Source organism: Petaurus breviceps, unplaced genomic scaffold, assembly GCF_028583685.1.
Source record: "Petaurus breviceps papuanus isolate PSGF00001 unplaced genomic scaffold, PetGlider_PUasm1.0 91133, whole genome shotgun sequence".
NCBI lineage: Eukaryota > Metazoa > Chordata > Mammalia > Diprotodontia > Petauridae > Petaurus > Petaurus breviceps.
The window spans coordinates 62,677,217-62,699,722 of NW_027187419.1; the positions used below are offsets into that span (position 1 = coordinate 62,677,217).

Here is a 22,506-nt window from a genome sequence, read left to right on the forward strand (position 1 = left end):
CTTATTGACAGATATAATTTGATTCACACAACCTTAATTATTAACCCATTTTTTACAAATGAGAAAACTTAAGTTGTTTCTATTACTCAATAGCTATAGATCCTAAAAATAAAGGCATCTTGGGAAAGCAAATCTATATATGTTCACCCCAATTTGGGAAAAAACTGTTTTACCTTAATATATCAACTTGTACACCATGATAGATGATAGAAGAGTAGTTTAGCAAGTTTAAATGCTGGATTATGGGTCTGTGAGACAAAAATGTGAGATTCTACATTCACATCCTTATTTTCTACTCTATTTTACCTATATGCAAAACAAAGTCATTAATTCTCTAAATGCCTTAATATCCCTATCTGCAGATTGTAATGATGAGGCTATTTCCGTGTGTCAAGGAAATATTTTAATAAGTTTATTTTTAAGGTATTAAGTTGCTACCTTCCACTAGAGTCTGATACCAATACCTCATCATGATATGGATATAACCTTAGGTTCTCTGTTTAAGGAGTATAACTTTTGAAAGGTCCTACTAAGCTGGAAAGACTCTGAATACAGCCCAGCAAATATGGGCCTACTGATGAACTACTGTCTGAGAACGTGATTAACTAAATTTGGAGATGTTCATTGCCAGAATGTTGGCCACAGCCCCTCACGAAAGTCAATCAATCAGCCTTTGTTCATTTGCTCTTCTCTAACTTCTAGTCAGACTGTTACTAGGTGCTTCCCAAACTCATCACTCCATCTTCTGCCTGCATATAATCACACAGAGGTTCCCTCATGGTTAAAATGTCATCCCTCCTCATTTTCCTCTTAAAGAAAACATTGTCTTCTTTTGAAGTCCAACTTCATCACCCCCTTCCCCTGTGAAACCTTCCATGGTTCCCCACCAATCCCAGTTGTGGGTGTTTTTTTATTCCATCTCAATTTTGCTTGTACCATGTATATTTTTATTTTGTTGTTCCATTGCCATGTGAGCTCCCTAAAAGCAGGGCCTGTCTTATTTTTCTATGTCTATCTCTAGAACTTTGCACACAGGAAGCTCTTAATGTCCATTCATTCATTCATCCATTGATTCATGTAAAATAACAGTAATATTCTGTCTTTGAATCTCCTTTGCCTAACACAGGGCTTTACACATAGTAAACACTTAATAAATCTTTGCTGAATTAAACTGAAGTACTGAAACAGGGATATACTTTAGATTAGGAATTCACACAACCTTCTATTCAACTTAATTTTTTTCCTCACTCACTGAATCCCACCGCCTTATTGTAACATTATTAGGAGGTAATTTCCAAGTGTAAATCTCATGTGAAGCTTAAGAGGTAATTACCCCACTGTGGAGCTCTAAGGGAGATTGGAATTTTCCTTCAGCAGTCTGAGTTCTCTGAATAAAAAGAATTACTTCCTCCCCCGCCCCCCCTCCCGAAATAGTCTGTCTGGAAACTATTGTTTTCATTACTGTTAAGAAAGCCATCAAAACCATACTGGGTCATAATAATGGCCCTGGGAATCTTGAAAATAAAATGAATCTTTTTCACCTTACAGATGAGGAAACTGAGACCCAGAGACTTGCCCCCAGGTCAGATAAGTAGTAAAGAGTAAATTCATCATTGGAGTCTCAGGTTTTCTGACTCCTAATTCAATCGTGTTTCCTTTATAACACACTGCATTCTGTGTAGTTCAGTTTTCCAAGTGGCAAAAGACAGAAAATAATTTTGCTCTTTAGTCATCTGTGAAGAGACCAAGTACTCTATGCTCTCTATACTGTTAGGTGCATTGTTTTTTTAAAGGTGTCTCTGCATTTTTTTTTTCAGTAAATGTTTAGGAGTTGAAGGTTACCTGACCATTTTTTTCCTCCTTTAAAAAAAATACTCATTTATTTTCAATTCCAAATTCTCTCTTCTTCCAACCTTCCCCTATCCATTGAGAAGGCAAGAAAAATTATATCTATTATACATATGAAGGCATGCAAAACATATCAGCCATGTATGGGAAGGGAGGGGTGAGAAAAAAAGAAAAAAATACTTCAATCTTCATTATGAGTCCTTTAGTTTTATGTATATATATGTATACACACACACATGTATAATATATATGTATATATAAGTGAATAGCATTTTTCATCATGAATCCTTTGGAGTGATGGTAGATCATCATAATGAACAAAAATAGTAAGTCTTTCACAGTTGGTTATCTTTTCAATATTATTGCTTCTGAGTACATTGTTCTCCTGGTTCTGCTCACATCACTTTGTACCAGTTCATCTAAGTCTTCCTAGGTTTTTCTGAAACCATTCCCCCCCCCCTATTTCTCACAGCACAGTTGTATTCCATCACATTCATTCCATCACCATAACTTGTTCAGCCATTCCCCTGGTGATGGACATCCCCTCATTTTCCAATTCTTTTGTCACCACAAAAAAGTTGATAATATATTTTTGTACATATGGGTCTGTTTCCTTTTCTTTTGATCTCCTTGAGTATAGAGCCGTAATACTAGGTCAAAGGTTATGCACAGTTTTAAAACCCTTTGGGCATAGTTCCAATTTGTTCTCAAGAATGATTGGATTAGTTCATAGCTCCACAACAATGCATTTGTTTCCTTTTTTTGTCATCTTAGTCAATCTGATAGGTGGGAAGTGATACTTCAGAGTTGTTCTAATTTGCACCTTTCTAATAATTAGTGATATAGAGCATTTTCTCATATGATTATTGATAGCTTTGATTTCTTCTCATGAAAGCTTCCTTTTTATGTCTTTTGACCATTTATCAATTTGGGAATGCCCTTTATTTTTATAAATTTGGGTCAGTTCCCTATATATTTGAGAAATAGTACTTTTATCAAAGAAACTTGCTATAAAACTGTGTCCCAGTTTTCTGATTTCCTTTTAATTTTGGATGCATTGTTCTGTTTGTCCAAAAACTTTTTAATTTTATGTAATCAAAATTATCCATTTTACCTCCTGTGTAACTCTCTCTTGTTTTGTTATGAACTTTTCCCTTATCCATAGACCTGACGGGTCATTTTTTCCATGCTCTTCTAACTTGCCTTTGATTCCCTTTATGTTTAAACCTTTTTGAGCTTGTCTTGGCATATCGGTGAGATTTTGGTCTATGCCTACTTTCTAACAAGACTATTCTCCAATTTTCCTCAAACAGTGATTTCTCACTCCAACAGCTCGGATCATTTGGGTTTATCAAACACACTAGCTTATTGTGGCCATTTACTTTTCTATATTGTATACCTAATCTATTCCAGCCACTCTATTTCTTATGCAATACTAAATTGTTTTATTATTTGTCCACTGTTGACAGAGAGAACTACGCAGGGCATTCCTTAGTAAATTTATGACAGTCCATTATACTTCACTTGCTAAATCACAGATTAAAAAAAACAAAACAACTTTATACAGAAATTACTTTGAGCTTCACCTCTTATTTCTCTAATTTTTTCCTCCCCGAGCTATGTATTAAAAGTAAAACTTAATGGCTCATTTGACTTCCATGGATGTGGTGAGTGGTGTCCAAGAGAAGCATCTGAACTTCTGGTTACAATTAAACAAAACGTAACCAAAAGAATTAATGTCCATTCTAAGGTCCTCCCAGGCTAACAGGATACTTAAATGCTTCAGATTCAGTACCACTGTAACACAGTGAATAGTGTTGAATTTGAATCCTATCTCAATCACTTGTTAGCTCTGTGCTGACCATAGGCAAATCAATTAAAATCTTAGGTCCCCAGTCTCCTCGATTGTAAAATGGGTATGATAATACTTGCACTACCACCCTTACAAGATTGTTGTGAGAAAATCACTTTGAAAACTTTAAAGTGCTCTACAAATATGAGTTATTATTTCCTCCATGAGTGCAGATCACAAGCCACCCATGCTTTCTGCTTAATTTCAATGTTGGACTTTTTATCTGAACAAGAGTTTCTAATATTTGATAGTCTTAAACCTGGTTCCAAATCAAGTTTATTTTTGTATTTTGATAGAAACAAGAATAAAGTGAAAATACATAAATATATGGTGGGAAATAAGAGAATTTTATTATAAGCTATGGGTTTTTTTGAGAGATGGAAATTCATCTAAAAAAATTTTAGCCACCTAATTGGCAAAATAGTGACCAGCTAGGTATGATATAAAATATTTATTTTCTTACTGGCTAAAAACATTGTACTAAGTGATAAGTATACTTAAAGTTTAATTGGATACATTATTTCTACATAAAAATCAATCTTTGTAAGGAAATATTCATATGTGACATTCTTTTTTTCTACCAGTGGTATACTAGCAAACTTCTCACAGAAACTCTACCAAACAACTAACTACTATTGCCAACCAGTTCATTTGAAAGTTAACCAATAGAAAAGTAAGGTGAATGGAAAAAAAAGTTAAATAGGAAAATAGCCTAAATGAGAGGCAATATAAGATTTGTTTCTGTAGAACATTTACGATGATCTGTGATAGTTTCAAAATAACTCATAATGTGCATGCCTAGTCATCATGTAGGCATTGGTAATATCTTAGTCATGTACATAGGGCTGATGGGGCATGATTACAAGGTAACAGAGAAGATGAGGAACTATAGTAGACAGAACACAAATGTGGGTATGTGCATGTATTTTATGTTGGGAATCTAATGCCAAACCCTTGTGGCCTTTTGCAAACAATTTGATGACATGTTGAGAAACTACAAGAACACAATGCACTTAGTTCAATGTAATCACTGCACAAACATCAAAATTGTTGAACACTTGACTGTGATAATTTTGAATTACTGTAGAAACTGACTTATACTATTTCTAATATGCACATAGCTTGTTGCCACAGAAGAAGGACATATATGTAACATAATTGGGCAATTATTTACTTTTTAAGGTACCATTAGAGAGTTTTTAGTTTGAACCTGTTGGATCATTGTCTCGATCCCCCAAGAGTTCACAAATTACTAAATGGGAACCACATACATAGAAAATTGCCAAATCCCTTTTATAGCTCTTACATTTCATTGTTCTATGTTTAGTTTAATGAGAAAATATTTTAAAATTAGAAATTAAGTTTCAAAAACATTTTGAGTAAAGCTGGGCCATAAAGGTTGTTGGATTACATGGCTCATTTCAAAGGTTCAGGTATATATTGATATACCTACACAATGTGTATGGTTACCCAGACTTATGTTTGGGGATTTTTAAGTTGAAGTTAAGGAAACCATTTCTTCTTCATTTTTAAATTTCACTGGTTAAAGAATACTCCCAAGTCATGTCATTGATACAAGTATTCTATTTTCCTTTTTCAAGGGCTCAAAGTGGGTTGAAAGGTTCATTTTCTGTTTTTCTTAAAGACTAACTAGCTGATATCAAAACTATAGAAAGTGGAATAGTAGTAGTACAACTTGAGTCTTAAAGCACTTAAAATGGTTCATGAAACTTATTGTGATATTAACTGAAAAAAATATTAATTTTTTCTGTTTCCAAAACTTTTGACTTTGTGGCAAGAGGTTATAGAAGTGATAAAGTTTGTGTGTGTGTGTGTGTGTATTTGTATACACAATTTTGTTTCTCTGAAAACCTCAAAACTATTTTTTTAACAATGAAATTAGATTTTTCATTATATTTTTTCTTTCAGCTGGAGCAGAGAGTGAAGGAAGCTCTTGCTATGCTAAGATTGAGAAATCACCCCATGCATTAAGATAGCATGAAGCTCTGACTCAGTGCTAACTAATCTCTTGTGCAGATAAGAATATTTGCAACTTTAAGACAGTAAACTTAGATTGTAGACTCTCTGAGATTAGACTAGGTAATTGATCTTCATTCCTATGCAGCCAGCAGAGCAGAAATATTCAAGTAGCTGTCCAGCACAGGAATTCAGACTTGAAATGTGTATTGGTACATTTAATATGTAAATTATATCTAATTCCAAAGGATTTTCATTTTATTATACATCTGCTTACTATGTTGGTATCATTACTTTAAAGCAAAAAATCAGCCTGAGAGTTGGACTTGGAAGGTGTTTATTCCAGCTGTTACCTGAACTTATAAAGTGGGAATTGTTTACTTGTTTTAACAAGTCTGTCATAAAAGTCCAAATATCATTATATCCAGAATGTACTACCAGTCCTAAACATATTTCATCAACCATTGTCCAGAATTCTGACTTGAGAATTTAGAAGTCACTAACTTCTTTAAGTATTTCAAATCAGCCATTAACCATGAACACTTACCCACAAAAATATTTCAATAATTCCATTGTAACCTTATTATTTTTAAATGACTTGAAATAAACCACATATTTTAGATTATTTTCAACAAAAGCCAAACATGGAACCTACAATAGCATTCAAAGTGCATAGTACAAAGAATAGAGGGTTGTCTCAACACCAAAAGGAACTTTGCATGGAAAAATTTAAAACTTTTACACAACATGCATTTACTGGGTCATTACCTTAATTCATTTTTCTTTAACTTTACAAAAACAATTTAAAGGAATTTTTTATATCGTTTGAATTGTTACCAGGAAAAATAAAGCAACAGAGAAATTCCTATTGTCAATATTTATAAGGAGACTACATCTTCAGTGGGCCTCTCTATACTGCATTTTACTTGACACTGGCTTCTCTAAGGGGTCATAGTTTAACAGGGCACATTCATTTATCATTATGCCTGTCACCAGGCGACCTTAAGGAGCCTACCCTTACAATGACCTGCACCCGTGTGCAGCTTCTTTTCATGCGACAACCTCAGTTAATTAAGGTTGGTCAGTAAGAAATCTCCTGATGACAAGGTGCTGTTACCTTCCCCTGAAAATGTCCTACTCCTAACACCCCAGACCTCTTTACTGGGGAGATAAAAAGAAATAACACCCTCCACAGAACTGTTTAATAATCTGTCATTTCACTTTACCATACAATATTCCAAGTTATCTTAGTTGTCTGACAGTCAAAGAATGGGAGATGCAAAATAAAATTTATAAAGTGTTGAACATAGAAATCTGGTACACCCTTTGCTAGTTACTTAGAGGGAGATGAGCAACAAGTGATCATTACTCCCATGAAAATGCTTAGAGGAAGCTTTGTCTGTAGAGGGACTAATTCTGTACTATGTTAATTAGGAAAAGTTAGCAATATTGGTCAGTATATTAACACTGTTAATGTTACTATACTGAAGTGCCATTTCTCATTCAGTGAGAATCTGACTGATGATTGCCAATTGTATTATACTAGTATTCAAATGGGTATATGAATCATTTTCAAGTTATGCTTAATGCATGTCTATTGAACTCTGTTATAAGAAAACCTGAAAACTGGCTGCCTCATAGAACAGAGATAACATTTCAGTAAATATAGACACCTAGAGAGTGGCAAGGTTACATATACAGCATTTGGGAGTTATATAAATGACTTACTCAAAGTGTATATTTAAAAAATGAATCTATAAGTTTTTCTAGTGCAGGGGTTCTTAACCCCTTTTTTTGTGTGTCATAATAGACTCATTTGGCAGTCTGGTGAAGCCTATGAATTCTTTCTCAGAAGAATATTTTAAATATACAAAATAAGATGTATAGGATTACAAAAGAATCTAATTATACTCAAGTAAAGATGTAATTTTTTTCCCCATTCAAGTTCATGGACCCCTTGAAATCTATCTATGGACCCCTGAAGGACCCAGATTAAGAATCCCTCCTCTAGTCCTCTCTCTCTTTCAATATCTGATTTAGCCACTTATAAGTCAGTCCATAAATCAGAGGCAGTTTGATCAGGAAGAACACTGAATTAGGAGTCAGAAATCTACTGGCCCTGGTTCTGGTTCCACCACTACCAAGTCCTGTGACTTCAGGCTAGTCATTTAATCTAAGCCTTGATTTTCTTACTAGAAAAAATGGGGATGACAATAACTGTCCTGACTACCTAAAACATTCATTTGAGGCTCCTCATTGAATATATAATGAGTTTATTTATATATAAGAGCACCTTAGAAACATTAAGGTACCACATGACTGTATTTTTGAGATATAGTCCAGGTAAAATAGCTTGATTGCTTTATTGTTAAATTTTAAATTCCTAGATTACTTATAATGACAAATTTCAATTCTGTCAAGGGAACTCTACAATGTATCTTCCTGACAACTTTGGGCTTAATACATGAGGTCTTAACCCTATGCAGCAAATCATAGAGCATTCGACTGGGTTTAGTCAGGACACTATCATTGTCTCAGTTTTCTCTCTCCTGATGTTCTCATGGCACTATTCCTTCTTTGTGAAAAGTGATAGCATGCTCATGAAACTTCATGAATATGTTTTATGTATTCCTTGTGGGCTCTTTGGGAAGGAAAATAGAATGAAGAAAAGGGAAATGTCTCATTAGTGCTTTCTTTCCCCAGTGTACCTATTCAGAAAGTACATTATTGGGGCTGAAAAACCTGAATTCTAATCCAGGTCCTTTGAGTTTGGCTCCTTAGCTAATCTTCTGTTTCATTTAAAATTTCCCTGCCTCAGTTTTTTTTCTGAGCTGTGATGTTTTTTTAGTAATTAGAAGAATAAAAAGAAAATTCTTCACAACTATTTAAAACATCACATTCTAAATATAAAACAGTGGTGATATATATGTATACATACATACACACACATATATATAAAATTCATTAACACTACTACCATTCATGTGTTCTGAAGAGAAGACTGAAAAAAGTTTTATCTTTGCCCTTTTATATCTTAGTTCTCACCTAATTTTAAGCTAAAAGGTTTTTTTATAAGCTATCCCATAATGCCAAGATGAGGTTATATTTTGTTTTTAGAAAGAAGTTATATTAGAAATCTTTACCAGGTAACTGAGAATCATAAAGTTCTTGTTTTTTTATTTGTTCTTTACCCTATATTTTTATATTACTATATTACCCTATATTTGTTTGTTTAATCTATCAAGAAGAAATTTTTCTCTAGTATATAAGCCTATCCATTGGAGATGTCTTTAATCCAGATACTAATGGAGGTAAATTAAGAAAGACCTTATTATCTTTGCCACAAAAAACATATTCAAAACCTCTGACCTTTGGGCTTTAGGTTGCCAACCCTTAGCAATAAAGCTATCTATCACAGGGAATCCTTTCCTGAATGCTGTGTTTGCATACATTTTAAGGCTCATTAAACACTACTAGACCATTGTGTTTTCTATTGTCAAATTAAATTTTGTTCTAAGCTTAACAGGCTGAAATGCAATTGGTTTTCCTTGCACATGCTTTGGAGAGTAATCTTCCTTAAGCAGAGGAATATGCCTGTTGACCAAACAGGTCTTCTCCATACTGGATTCCTATGATTTTAATATGTTCTCTAGGCTCCCTTGAGTAGTAAATATTTTAATTGAGGCGCCTTTCTAAGATTTTACAAGCATTCTTCTGCTTATATCCATTGGAGGAATTATGTTTCCATCATAAATGCTATTTTCTAGAGGAGTAATATGCTAAATTATTGTAGTCAGTATATTTTATCATGTAGTGATAGGTCTTTCCTGAAAAAAAAATGTCTAAGACCACTTGAAATCATTAAAAGCCTAGAAGTATGAATACTCCCAAACATTTAACCTATTCGGTGCCCTCAGCCTGAACTTTTTACTTTTTTAAAAATCAATTTTAATTGTTCTGTTTAAGAAAAAAGATTTTCAGAAATTATAACATACCATAATAATAATTAATTAGAAATGGATTAAAATCTGATCCAAAGTATGGCCATTTAAGCAAACATAACTTCATAGAACTCTTTTTCTCTTATTTACCTTTTGGGGCCATTTTTCTTTGTGCTCAACTAGCTCTTGCTTTTGCTTTCTACTCTGTTCTCCAGTGGCCCACAATTCCTTTCTTTCACCCTTCATTTTGTCTTTTCTTTAGAACTTTAGATTTTCTTCTACTCCTTCATCTATTCACACATGGCTTTAAATTTTTTATTCCCCTCTTCCATGCCTTTTTCAGAATAGCTTTGCTTTTAAATCATTTTTTCTTTTATACCTGTCTAATGATTTCTCCTGCCTTTCTGACATTCCTTTCATCTCTAGCCTTTAAAATAAGAAAAAAGCTCCATTAGTTTCTTCTCCTACTCAAACTTTTTGGTTTACAAGCTACTTATAAAGAGAAAAGCACCCCCAGGCATCCTCTATGTCATTCACTTTCAATTGTCTGCCAGGGAAAAAACCTAAAGCAAACAAAAAACCCAATCCTTCTAAGCCTCCTAGATATCTGACTGTAGTTATTTTACCCTTTTGTGTAGAAACATCATGGAAGATGGAGGTAGAGATGGGCAATTTAGACTTCTGGTGAAGAGTTGAATAAAAAAATTAGAGAAAGGATAGAAAAGCTTGTTACCAGATGAATTATCCTTTAGAAAGATTGTTCCCATCTCTCCTCTGCCCACTTCCTCCCTGCCTTTACCCATGGTATGCCCCCACCCTCTTCAATCATCACTTCTTAGCCAAGAAGAGAATGGCTGGTTGTAAACCTCATCCAGATTCCAGCACCTTGTGAAGACTCTAGGTTACCTTGAGGACACTGTTTTAGGAGTAAGAATGAATAAATGTCAGACCCTTTGATATCATGCTTTAAGTTTCATGAAGCACTTTCCTTTGAAGTGGGTAGTGCCAGTCAATTTTTGCCGTTTTATGAGACTGGAAAAGTTGTGATTTGCCATAGCTGTTAATAAATGTCAGAATCAAAATTGGTCATCAGAAATTCCTATCAGATTTTAATTTTTGGCCTGGATGTGTGATTTAATCATAATAGGGAATGCCCTGTACAAAAACTCCCTCTGCTAATGCAGAGACAAGGGCTACAACTGGAGTTTCAATTGCCTTGTGGCATTCTATTGTCATAATGACAGAGGTAGGTTTCGAATTCAGGTCTTCCTGACAAGGTCAGCTCTCTAGATGTATGCCATGCAGCATCTCAACAGACTGAATATCAGTAAAATACTAACCCATCACTATTTTGTACATTTTGATATACTAATTTTAAAATAAATATTTTCATTAGAATTCAGGGTAGTAAAAAGATTTAGCTGCTTAAGAGTCAAAGGCAGTGTAGTACAACAGAAAGAGGGTGTAGATTTAGATTGAAAAGGGTCTGGGTTCAAATCTCAGCTCTGCCACTGTGAGCCTGGGCAAATCAACTTCTCTGAGCATCAGGTTCCACATCTGTAAAATGAGGGGGTTGGATTTCATGATCCCCAAGGTCCCTTCCAGTTTTAAATCCTATGACTCACAGGCTGATATTTTGCTCTGTGCCTAGAATCAAGTTAACAGTTCAACAGAGCAGGGCCAGGATTGCCTGGGGTGTAAAAGGGCCCAGTGAGAAACCTAAGGGAGAGAAGGCACATCCTGGGGTTTATTGCTGCCACCCAGGCTCCTCCTGGGTATACCCCTTTCTTTATAAGCATACATTCTTATAAAGTTATTCTAGGATCAAGGTGGGGCTGTAATATCCCTGCAAGGATCCCTGAGACCCCAGAGCCCTTCTAAACTCTGAAGGCTCAGTACATTCTACACCATTTATCTTTTATAAGGAACCAGTGACATGTAGGCAGTGGATTGGACAAATGACAAAGAAGGGAAACTTAAAGAAACACACTAAGATATCTTCTCAACTAAATGCAAATCAGTCAGGTGTTACTTCCTGACCAATTTATATTAGCCAGCATAAATGTCACACAAGAGAACAAATAGGCCATCAGACAACTGCCATACCAGAAATCTATATATGATAGACTAAAAAGTGTTAAATATTTAAGGTCCCCTCAAGAGAAAATATTAAAGAGATTAGTAATAGAACAACCATATGCTTAAACTGGCCATTTAGAAACCATCCCATTTTATTTTTATACTTTATTTTTATCAATGTGAAATCACAATAGGGAAGTACAGTATTCTAAAATAATTTAATCAAAACTATTTCTTAAAAGAAATCTCTCTCACCAAGGTTATACTTAAGCTCTTAATTCAGGTACTAATTGATTCAGTCCCACTTATAGATCATTTGAAATTGAAAAGGAAATGCATATAAAAAAATCCAAAAACAAATAAACAAAAAACCTTTTCATCTTGAGTCCTGGAAATTCACCCCTAGAATAATTTGTAGGTAGATACAGATTAATTGAACTTCAGACTAGCCCACAAAAAGGTAGTATCCTTCCTAAATACTGCCATCTATATTAACAATATCCTGAAATTTTCAAAGATTTTTTTTAAATGCCCTTATATGTTAGACACTTTGCATAGGATCTTTTTTCATTTAAAGATTTAGGGATATGTGGGATAATTAGGTAACTAAACAATGGCACTTAAAGTGATTTTCAGATTCAATCAAATTGTGACTTGATTCATGACTTAAAATTCAGATCAGGGATCATGCGAATATTAAATCCCCACATATTTTCCCTAATTTCTAATTAAATTAAAATTCCCAATGGATAGTTTATTAAACTGTAGAAGTTTCCAAAAACTTACAAAAGACAAAAAATATGATCCAGCATGAGCCTTTAGTTGGGAAAGAAAGTTAACCACATCTCTCAAGTTGAAGACAATGAAATTCATCATGGGTGAATTTGTTTGTTTGTAATCCTCTCAAATATATCCCTCCCTTTCCAACTGTTCATGTACAGTAATAATTACTCTAATGTCAATTTAGGAAAAAAAAGAAGACAGACAAAAATTAAACAGTATTAAATATTTTCAATTCCAAATAATCTCCTCCATTCCAAGGGTCCATCTAATACTACAACCTAGAAAATTCTATTCTCTAGATGTTTCCTAAAAACATAGGATGAAACTACCTTACAGGTGGCATAATACCTACCCTCCATGAATTCTAATAAATGTGACCATGTTTTGGTCTTGAAAAGTAACCCACTGCAAATGGCAGAAAAAGCAGATAGAAGTTAGAGACCAATTTAGCTTTCCCTAAAGTTCACATATAATAAAAGAAATTTTTGAAGACCAGATCTATGGGAAGATTAGTACTAAGCAAAGATTTATTTTTGATGATGACAATGATATCTGCTGAAATCAATCACAAAATGAAATAGAAGCCTATTGCTATCCTATGCTGAAAAGTAATATCTTAGTGCTTAAGTGAATTTAGCTCTTTTTCAGTCTGGGAAACAGTAAAACTTCCATTCAGAATCAAAATTCACATTTTGCCTAAATAAGGGTTCTTAACTTTTTGTGTGTAATAGGTACCTTTAACAGTGAGGTGAAGTTTATGGACCTCATGTTAGAATACTAGTTTGAAATGCGTAAAATATGTAGTATTATAAAGAAAACAAATTATATTAAAATGCAGTTATATTTGCGTGTATATGTATGCATATATTTTGTATATGAAATACACATGTGCATATATACATACACACATACATATGTATGTGTGTGTCTGTATCTATCTATATTTATATAGGTATCTATCCCAAGTTAATGAACTTCAGATTAAGAATTCTTAGTGAAAAGTAGACCATTGTTCCACCTTCCTTCCCTGCTTTTCTCCCCTTATGCATTCCACTATCTCTTCCTCATTCAAGATTTCCTTGATACACATTTCCTCCCTTTCTCTTCCTTGGAGATTATTTTAGTAGTCTGCTGATTCACACAGTTACCACCTGCATTCAGGGTCAGAAAAGTCTCAAGATCCTCCTTCAGCTGCCCCTGCCCTTGCCCCATTACGGAGCAGCTGCACAGAACTATGGATCCTTTGGGGCTCCTAAGATCTGAAAGCTCCTTAAAGGAGAGGAAACAGGATTCTGAAAAGGAACCTGGTGGAAGGAAGCATGAGCTATTTCAAAGTCATAGAGGTTGAATACTCTCTTTAGGAGAATTTTTGTCTCACACATTGTCCTCCTCACCCTATTTAAGGCAGCATTAATTATTTCCAAGTCAAGTTATGTGAGAGATGGCCATAGGTCTATGGAAATAAAGATAAATCTGAAGGGTATCTTCAAGATTACCTAGCCTAACACTATCACCTTTTGAAAATCATTTATAACTTTTGGTTTTTATCACCTACATTTCCCAATATATCCCTCTTACCTAGGGATATATTAGGGAAGAGAGACCATTCTTATAACAAAGCAAACCCAAATATTCAAATAGATCTCTGATCCCTTCAATCCAGGAATTCCCTCCAATGATGCAGATTGCAACCTGTCCATGCCTGCCCCTCCTGTTCAATGTCCTCCCAAAAGTTTTCTCCGGAGTGTCTCCTTCATTGTGCTGAGGGCCTTCTCTCAACATCTTGAGGGTCCCAGGAGAGGACTCTGGCTGTCCATTCCTCACTCTTACTATATGAAAGTCCTTCTTCTCTGTCAAATAATTCATAAAATATCCATTATTCTTGTTCTTCAGAAATTTCTCTTTGACTTTATGTTGCAGCCTGGTCATAACTACTACATGCCTTCCTGCCATCCTCTGTGTGAGGATCATCCTGAGATCTTCAGAGGTAGTGCTGTTCCAGGTCTTGTTGCCTCACAGCAAAAGTAGTAAAATGTTTGTATTGAAAAGATGAGCATTTGTTGTTATGGAAGTCTTTGGATGAGTAAAATTACAATCCATAATGCAGAACAAAATCAACTAAGTCCGACATTCTATGCAATGTTCCATACCCATATTGCTTCTCTGCAAAGTGGAGAAGAGAAGTACATTCTCATATTTCTCCACTGGGGTCAAACTTGGACGTTAAGATTTTACTACATTTAGTTTTGATTGTTTTCCTTCTCTATAATTTTACAGATGAAATTAAGGGTTTTTGTTGTTATTATTTATTTGTTTATTTTGCTTCTAGCAAAATCACCCATGGAGTTGGATGTGGAGCTTTGAATTAGAATTCAGGTCCTTCAAATCCAAAATCTATTGATCTCCATGCTAAGCCATGCTATCTCCCTGACTTAGTGGATCTATACTAGCCTCCAGTTTTTAGGATTTTGTTTTGATCCTTATCCCACCTGCTAAACTGGTTTGCCAGAGACATAGGTAGTGCCTACTGTGTGCGATAGTGTACTTCTTGAATACAAGGATCAGTGACTTCCCCTATTCTTTGCTGGTAGCAAAGTTCCAGAGATGCAATGTCTTTTAAGTAAAAGGAAAAACTAGCACACCTCTACATTCTTTTACTTACCTACTACTTTCTTCTTCCTTAGAAAAGTTTAGGGGATATAGTTCAGTTCTTTCTTAATACATTTCCAAAGAGGAGCTTCCAGATCAGAGATCCCAGGGCACAAGCCTGGAGAAACTACAGAGTTGACCATCCTTTCAACTTTGGGTTCCTACTGTCAGCATTGGGAAGCAGGATTGTTTTATGATATACCCCTATCTACTTAAGAAGTCAGTTGGCACAAGGTGCCCAAGGCTTTTGTTATTGAATCATTTTTCAATCATATCTGACTCTCTGTGACCCCATTTGGGGATTTCTTGGCAGTGATTTGCCATTTCCTTCTCCAGATCATTTTACAGATGAGAAATTGAGGCAAACAGGGTTAACTGACTTGTCCAAGGGTCACACAACATTCTGCCCACTGCTCCATGTATCTGCTTACATGCCCAAGGCAGAGGTACCCTAAATTGAGATTATTATTCATAAGAAATTTTAACTATGTCTTTTATCTTACATACCGATTTCTTATAGAAATGCCAGTTGTTATTTTCCTGAGTCAATTTCATCTGGGTAGTAAATGTCTGATTGTAGACTGGAATCTGGAAGCTACTGATCTTTTTTTAAAAAAAGTTATTAAGATATACTTAAATGAGAGCTGTCATTCAAAAGTTCCTTCTTAACTGTGTCATCTTGGGCAAATAGCCTCTCTAGGCATCAATTTGCAGCTATAAAATGAGGCTTTTGGATATCTAAGATTCTTTCCTTCCAGGTTTTAAGATTCTATGATTATGCTTTCTTTGCATGAGCAGTGCTCTCTTAGGTAGATGACAACCTATCTCTAAAACTTCAGTTGGCAAAAAAAAAAATCATTCATTAGAACTACCTGTTCTAAAAGTGCCAATAGCAATGAAGGCATCAAAAACTAATCTTAATTGAGAGCTCATCTTATTTTTGGCCCTTGGAACTTAGGAACAGTCATTTCTTCTGTGACAATCATAGCATTATCTTATGATAACCAAAACTATTCAAAAGGATTATATTTTTAGAGCTGGAACTCTGAAGACCATGTAATTCAAACCTCTTCTGTCCTCTTTCGTTTTACACATCAGGAAATTGACATACATAGAGAGATTAAAGTAGAGAACCTGGAATTTGAATCCAGGTCTCCTATCTCAGAATCCAATGTACTTTCCATTATAAATGCCCTAAAGATGTTTTGCCCTAAAGATGTCTATCCCCTGACCACACTTTCCCATGTGTTGTTAAGTAATTACAAGTTAGGAATTCCTACTACTTCATAAAGTCTTATTTTTCCCAGAAGAAAAATGCCCAGATCTGTGAGGGAGCTTTAGCATCCACTGTAGCAACAGAAGAGTTGGCTCTGTGAGAAGAAATGGCCTTTGGGTTGTCAGGTTTCCTAAGCCCAGTGGGAAAGCCCCAGGCAGTCTTGCTGTATCCCCTCTTCCTGCTCCCAGTTGTGATGCAGGAAATCTAACCCACTATCTCTAGCAGACTCAATGGAACCATTTCCTTAATGAAACCCCACTGTAGTCCCACAAGCTGAGCCAGAGTCCTTCCTTTCAAGTCCTTCCTCAATTACCCCTATCCCTCTTATTTCCTTTCACTCTCTCAGCCTGGCATAAAATCCAATAATTTAATCATCAGCAGCTAGCAGTTTCCAAGCCACCCAAGAGTGTCAGGAGTGAACAATTGTTCTGGAAAGCAGCAGGCATGATATGTTGTCCTCCCCACATAGCTTTCCCTAAAACATTATAACCACTGAATAGATTATTCTGTCCTTTGAAGCATCTAAGCCATACTGAGAGTATCCATAAAAAAAATTATCCAGTAGTCATGAATATTTTTTTCTAAATTGAAATTAAAAATCTGATTGAATCTCAATTGATTTTCCCCTAGTAACAAATACACTGAAAAATCACAATTTTAAGTAGTATTCAAACAACATCAGTATTTTTCATTAATATCATTGAATTACATTTTGAATTCCATGACTGAGTCATGTTTTATCCATCTCTATCCTCATCCCATATATGTATAAAGTTGTTGGAAAAAGAAAATAAGCATATTAATGGGAATAAATTACTTTGTCATATACAATATTAAACCTTAGAATTAAAATTTTATTTTTTCAAATATAAAATGCCCATATACAAACCCCTAGCATATAATATCACTTAAACACCTAAACATTTCTACCAAACCAAAATGAATAGTAAAAATGGATAAAAACTTTGCATTTAGGTAACCATAGTTTAGAATGCTTTTCCTTTAATGACATTGATTTAGCCTTTTCTTAATCCATTTAAAAAGCATTTTTTCCAACATGTAATTTTCAACACTTATAATGGGGTCCCCAAAGTAAATGAAGTCATGTCTTAACAGTTTCCTTACTACTGTAAGGTAGAACAAAGCACTCTCTTTTTAAAAAATAAGATAAGCCATACAATGTAGGCTAAACTTGGCATTAGAGACTCAGTACCCCCACCCCACCCAAAGAAACTCCAACTAGAAAGTTATTTTGAGATCAAATATGTGAACTTTTATGATATTCCACTCCTTCCTCCTCTCCAAAGTTGAAATATATACAGATAGAGAGAGAGACAGGGACATAGACAGAGAGAGAGAGAGAGACAGACAGACAGACAGAGTGTATACTTAAGAAAATGCAATTTTTCTGTATATTAGAAGAAAAACTTGACTGCTATTATTTAATGTTATAATTTATAACCAAGTGTTTCAGCCACTTTTGCATGACAATTATTTGGATCTATCACAAAAGTGAAGTACAGAGTAAGATGTGCCCACATTCTATGTGATAAGGCAGGATAAGCATCACTTATAGATTAATATCATAGACATAAGTCTTTGAAATATAGACCTCAAATGTGTGATTAATAAGAGGAGGACATTTAGATACACTTCTCAGGGCTTTCCTTTTGGGGAATGGATTAATGACATTGTAAAATGCATTAATCAAAGCACAAATCAACTTCTAGGAGAGATGCCTTTATGAAACACCTGAAAAGAATGTAGGTTGCAAGATACTGAACTGCTACCATCTGTTGTGTGTAGTTTTTGGAGTTCAACTCAAATTTTAGGAATATCCTTTTTGATGCCATTAGTATATGAGGGAGAGCAAAGGACATTTAACATACAAAACAGAGAAAAAATTACTCCAACCTTAAAATTTAATTATTTTTTTTTATTTGGAAATCATGGTTCATCTTAATCTGGCATTTAATTTACTTGAATGTTCATTATAGTTTCCCACATTGATTTCACCTAGTTCTCAATGTTAGTATCTGACATCCAGTATCAACTAAATACATACAATCTGAAATTTGTAAACATCTCAAGGACCTTTCTTCTTAAAAATGATTAAAGGTTAACTTTAAAATAAAAATGAAATATTTCCATCTTTAGTTTCGAGGTGTAGTATCTGAAAAGTTAGGAAATAAACCTTTAGCTAATGGAAAGAAAGAAAGAAAATTTCCAATTCTTTTTAAAAGAAAAAAACCCACACCATTGAAAAAGACTTGTTTGTGTACAAGCTTGCAATGTACTAGGATCTTAGAAGTTTTCTATTCTTTTATTAGAAGTATTCTACTCTTTTTAAATTTCTGTTGTTTTCCGGGGTGTTAGAAGAAGATGATGAGAAATTAAGGCTGATATTAACACCATAAGATGCAAAGCCAGCTAGGAAAACTTTGGAGCACTCTGCACCAGGTATGATGATCAGAGGTTAGATGGCAAGTTTTTAAAGTAAGAAATAATACAGTCCTTCACCATGACAATGTTTTGTTACAAATTCTTCTCCCTGAATATATATTTTTAAAGACATGAAAAGGATGTAATATTTCTGGCCACCTAAGTAAAAGTAGTGGAATTTAAAAGGGGACGCTGCCCAATATCTATACAAATTACAAAGATCAATTCCTTCTAAGAGATTAAATAATGAGTGCAAATAGGACTGTATGTCCATGTAACAGGCAACTTTTCAAAAAGAAAAAAAATGTAGCTAGAAGCAGAAAACATAATGTTCAATTTACTACAGTTATTTTGGGAATTTCCCCAACCTTTATGACACTCTTAGACCTAACAAACCATTCCTGACTCCCAGTTTAATAGTTTAAGCAGTCTAATTGGAATTATTACTTGCTACTCAGATCTGACAGTCTAATTGGTCTTCCTACTGAGAATATTCAACTGTTACTGCTTTCTAGCTGGGTCTAAGATTAATGAACATTTCCCCTCTCTATATTGTTATGTTAACATCCCTCCCTATGAAGTCTCATAATGATTTTTACCATTTCTTCTTGTCAAACAAAGGAGTTTCTTAGAGGTGGGCCCTTACCTTCCCCAAGAAGCCAGAGAATCCCTTCACCCTTTAGATGTTGGAAAGGGAGAAGTAAAACACAAATAACCCAAAACCTGTCTTAGACTTTCTTGAGAGTCTGGGACTTTTCATTCATTGCATTAAATCTCCTTTATATTCTTAATCCCCAAGTTGTCTGACCACCTGACTTCTTTAATTCCCTTAGAAGAACTGATTTTGGAGACGCATTTGATCTCAAAGATGAACTTGTCCCTCTGATTTCTAAGAAGGTATTTGTCCATTTACTGAATTCTATTCATTTCTTCTGCCACTAAAATCCTACTTCTACTCTTCTTGCCTAAAAAGACACTATTCGAGGTGACCCTGGGATTCTTGATGGCTATGCTGGCAGAATATAAGTGCTGGGATGTAAATTCATCCAAGCTGGAGAAGACTGAGTATATAGATGGGGACAGAATGTCCTCCGAGGACCAGCCTACTTAAGTTTGGAGAATGTCATCATGAGTAGGTTGGCTACCAAGTGATAATTTTATTTTTCCCTTTGGCCACGGCAATTTATGAATACAATTTGCTAAGGTATTGATGGGTTGCCTTCTGTATTGGTATGGGGGAGTACCCACACCAGTGAAACTGTGGATCTCTGAAAAATTAAAGCAAATACATGTCACCCACTTCAGTGAAAAATCTGAGTCCGGGGCTGAAATACTGAAGAGCAAGCAAGTCTGCAAGGAACTTTTCTTTTCTAAGTAGGATTGGAATTGAACCACTCTCTTTAACAGTAGTTGGGAAAGAACTGGCCAGTTCGCCTAAGCCAAGATAACGGGTAACGTCTCCAATCTCTGGGGTCTGTTTCCAAAGACAAACTCAGCCTCTGTTCGTTGGTGACTTGACTAACAGTTTCGGTAAAAGTTCCTGGGGTCAGTCAGGCTCTGTTAACAGACACCACGGAGACCTGCCTCCTCTGATCCAATTCTAAGTCTGGGGTCTTGGGGAAGTTTGAATACTCTGGAAAAAGATTTGGGTCTCCTCCGGACACATTTTCCGAGTCTGAAAAGCTAAGCGGGTTTAGTTCCTACCCTTCCTTCCCTGTGTTCCAACTTCCAACCCAACCTAATTTAGTTCACAGAGAATTTCTGGATTAGCTCGGCTAAGTCCAGAGATACCCATAACCCAGTAATAAGTGCAGCCTCAAGCCTAAACCCGGAGTGAGCTCGCTATCCCTGGTTTGAACGCCACGCGGCTGCGCTCCCCTTGGGGCTGAGAAAAACCAGGTGGAGAACAGAGGGAGGCGGAACAAGGACTCCGGAGTTTGGAGTGCTGGGAAACGGACCACCGAGATTGAGGACTCAGCTTTTGAGAGCTGGAGATCCCCAGAGCCAGCCACCCTTGATTCCTGACTCGCACCAGCTCCCAGCTCGATAGACAACTAGGAGTGAAGACCAAGGGGCAAGTTCAGTAGTTTTGACCGAGAAGGCGTCCTCTGCGTCACTGCCCAGTCTGCCAGTCTGCCTGCCTGCTTGCTCTCTATTGCAGCCTCTCAAACGTCCACACCTGCCGCCCCAGTATATCCCTGCAACCTCACCTTCCGGTCTTCTCTTGGAAGCGGGTTGGAACCCCATTACTCTTCCTCATTTCAGTTCCTCTTCCCCTGTTCTCCGTATACCCTCCCTTCTCCATCCTCCATTCCCTCTGCCACTACTGCCCCTGGCATGTGGCTAGCTGTGAACTCCTACCTGTGAGAAGCAGACAGCCCAGGAGGACGGAGAGCGCGGCCCCGGTAACCACCCAGCTGAACATGGTAAGGGACGCGGAGAGGTGGGTAGATGTCTGTCCCTTCTGTTCCCAGAGGAGCCAATAAATAAAGCCGGATGGGTCCCCTTGCGCTCCGGCTCAACTCCGCCAGTGCCTTCGCTTCCCGGTCCTCAAAGTTTCTCTGTCGCGCTAGGTAGCGTGGCTGCTCCGGCCCAGGAAAAGCGCAACCATTCAATTCTTAATCCTCAAACCCGCGCCTGCCTCCACTCGGCTGGTGAGTGCCCTGGGAGCCCGCTGCGGCGTCTCCCGGACGCGTGCTGCTCTCCTCTGCCACCGCCGCGGCTGCAGTCTTTGCTGCTGCTGCTGTTGCTGCTATTGCTGCTGCTGCTGTCTCCGCTGCTGCTGCTGCTGCTGCTGCCTCCGCCGCTGCCAAGGAGGAAAAGAGGGAGTGTCCGCGGGGTGCGCTCCTTTTAGCCTCCTGCGGACATCAATTCCGAGCCGAGAAGCGGGCGGGGGCGATTTATAACCTTTCCCCCATCCGATCTCCCTCCTCCCTAGGGCACCTCCTTCCCGTGACGTCAAGGGGTCCCCCACCCCCTTTTATCCGCCTCCAGGACACCCCCCACCCACCCCTTTCTTCCTCTTGGGACCTGCAGCGACGCACCCACTTCCCGGCCTTTCTGCTGCTCGCTGAGGTCCAGGAGAGGAAAGCAGACTAGAGGACAGGAGAAGAGGGGAAAGGGAGGAGGGTTGGGCAGTCGGTGGCTGCGCTCCCAACACTCATCCAGCCTAAGGAGCCAGAGCACAGGTCTTTCCTTTCCCCGCCCTCCATACCCTTCTCATCCCGTCCCGTCCAGTTCAGTCACAGCCCGAACAGGAGATTTCATACAACCTCTCTCTACCTCCAACTTACTAAGAGCCTTGACCTGACCAAAAGGATATGGCAAAGATGAAACCAGATTCAAACTTGGTTTCTTCGGACTCCCTTCATTCTTCTTTATCCCCCCCCCCCCCCTTCTGTGTTCGGAAAATCCAAACTGCCCTATTCCCAGCCTTCAGCTTCCCAGCAGTGACTGCTAAACTCCTTCCACCTTCCTTCTCAAATCTAACCTCACAACGCTTGGGTATCCTTGGCACACTTTAATTGAAACAGTTGGTCTTCTTCCCACTCTCACCCTCAACCCTACCCCACAATCGTTTCCACTCCAACCAAATTAAGGTTATTCTTAAGTATCATCTACTATTGCACGGCGACGTGCTCTGTAGGTTTGGAACCCGG

The 22,506-nt window shown here is 36.9% G+C and overlaps 1 protein-coding gene across 1 annotated transcript in view; it reads right to left on the bottom strand.

Moving 5' to 3' along the window:
- The window catches only part of FLT1 (fms related receptor tyrosine kinase 1), a 192,897-nt gene extending 171,111 nt beyond the window's left edge, over positions 1-21,786 (bottom strand). The window contains exon 1 of the mRNA XM_069080287.1: positions 21,209-21,786. Coding sequence (XP_068936388.1) covers positions 21,209-21,272 — 64 coding nt within the window. The 5' untranslated portion in view covers positions 21,273-21,786. The remainder of the gene's footprint in view (positions 1-21,208) is intronic.
- Between the last annotated feature and the right edge of the window lie 720 nt (positions 21,787-22,506).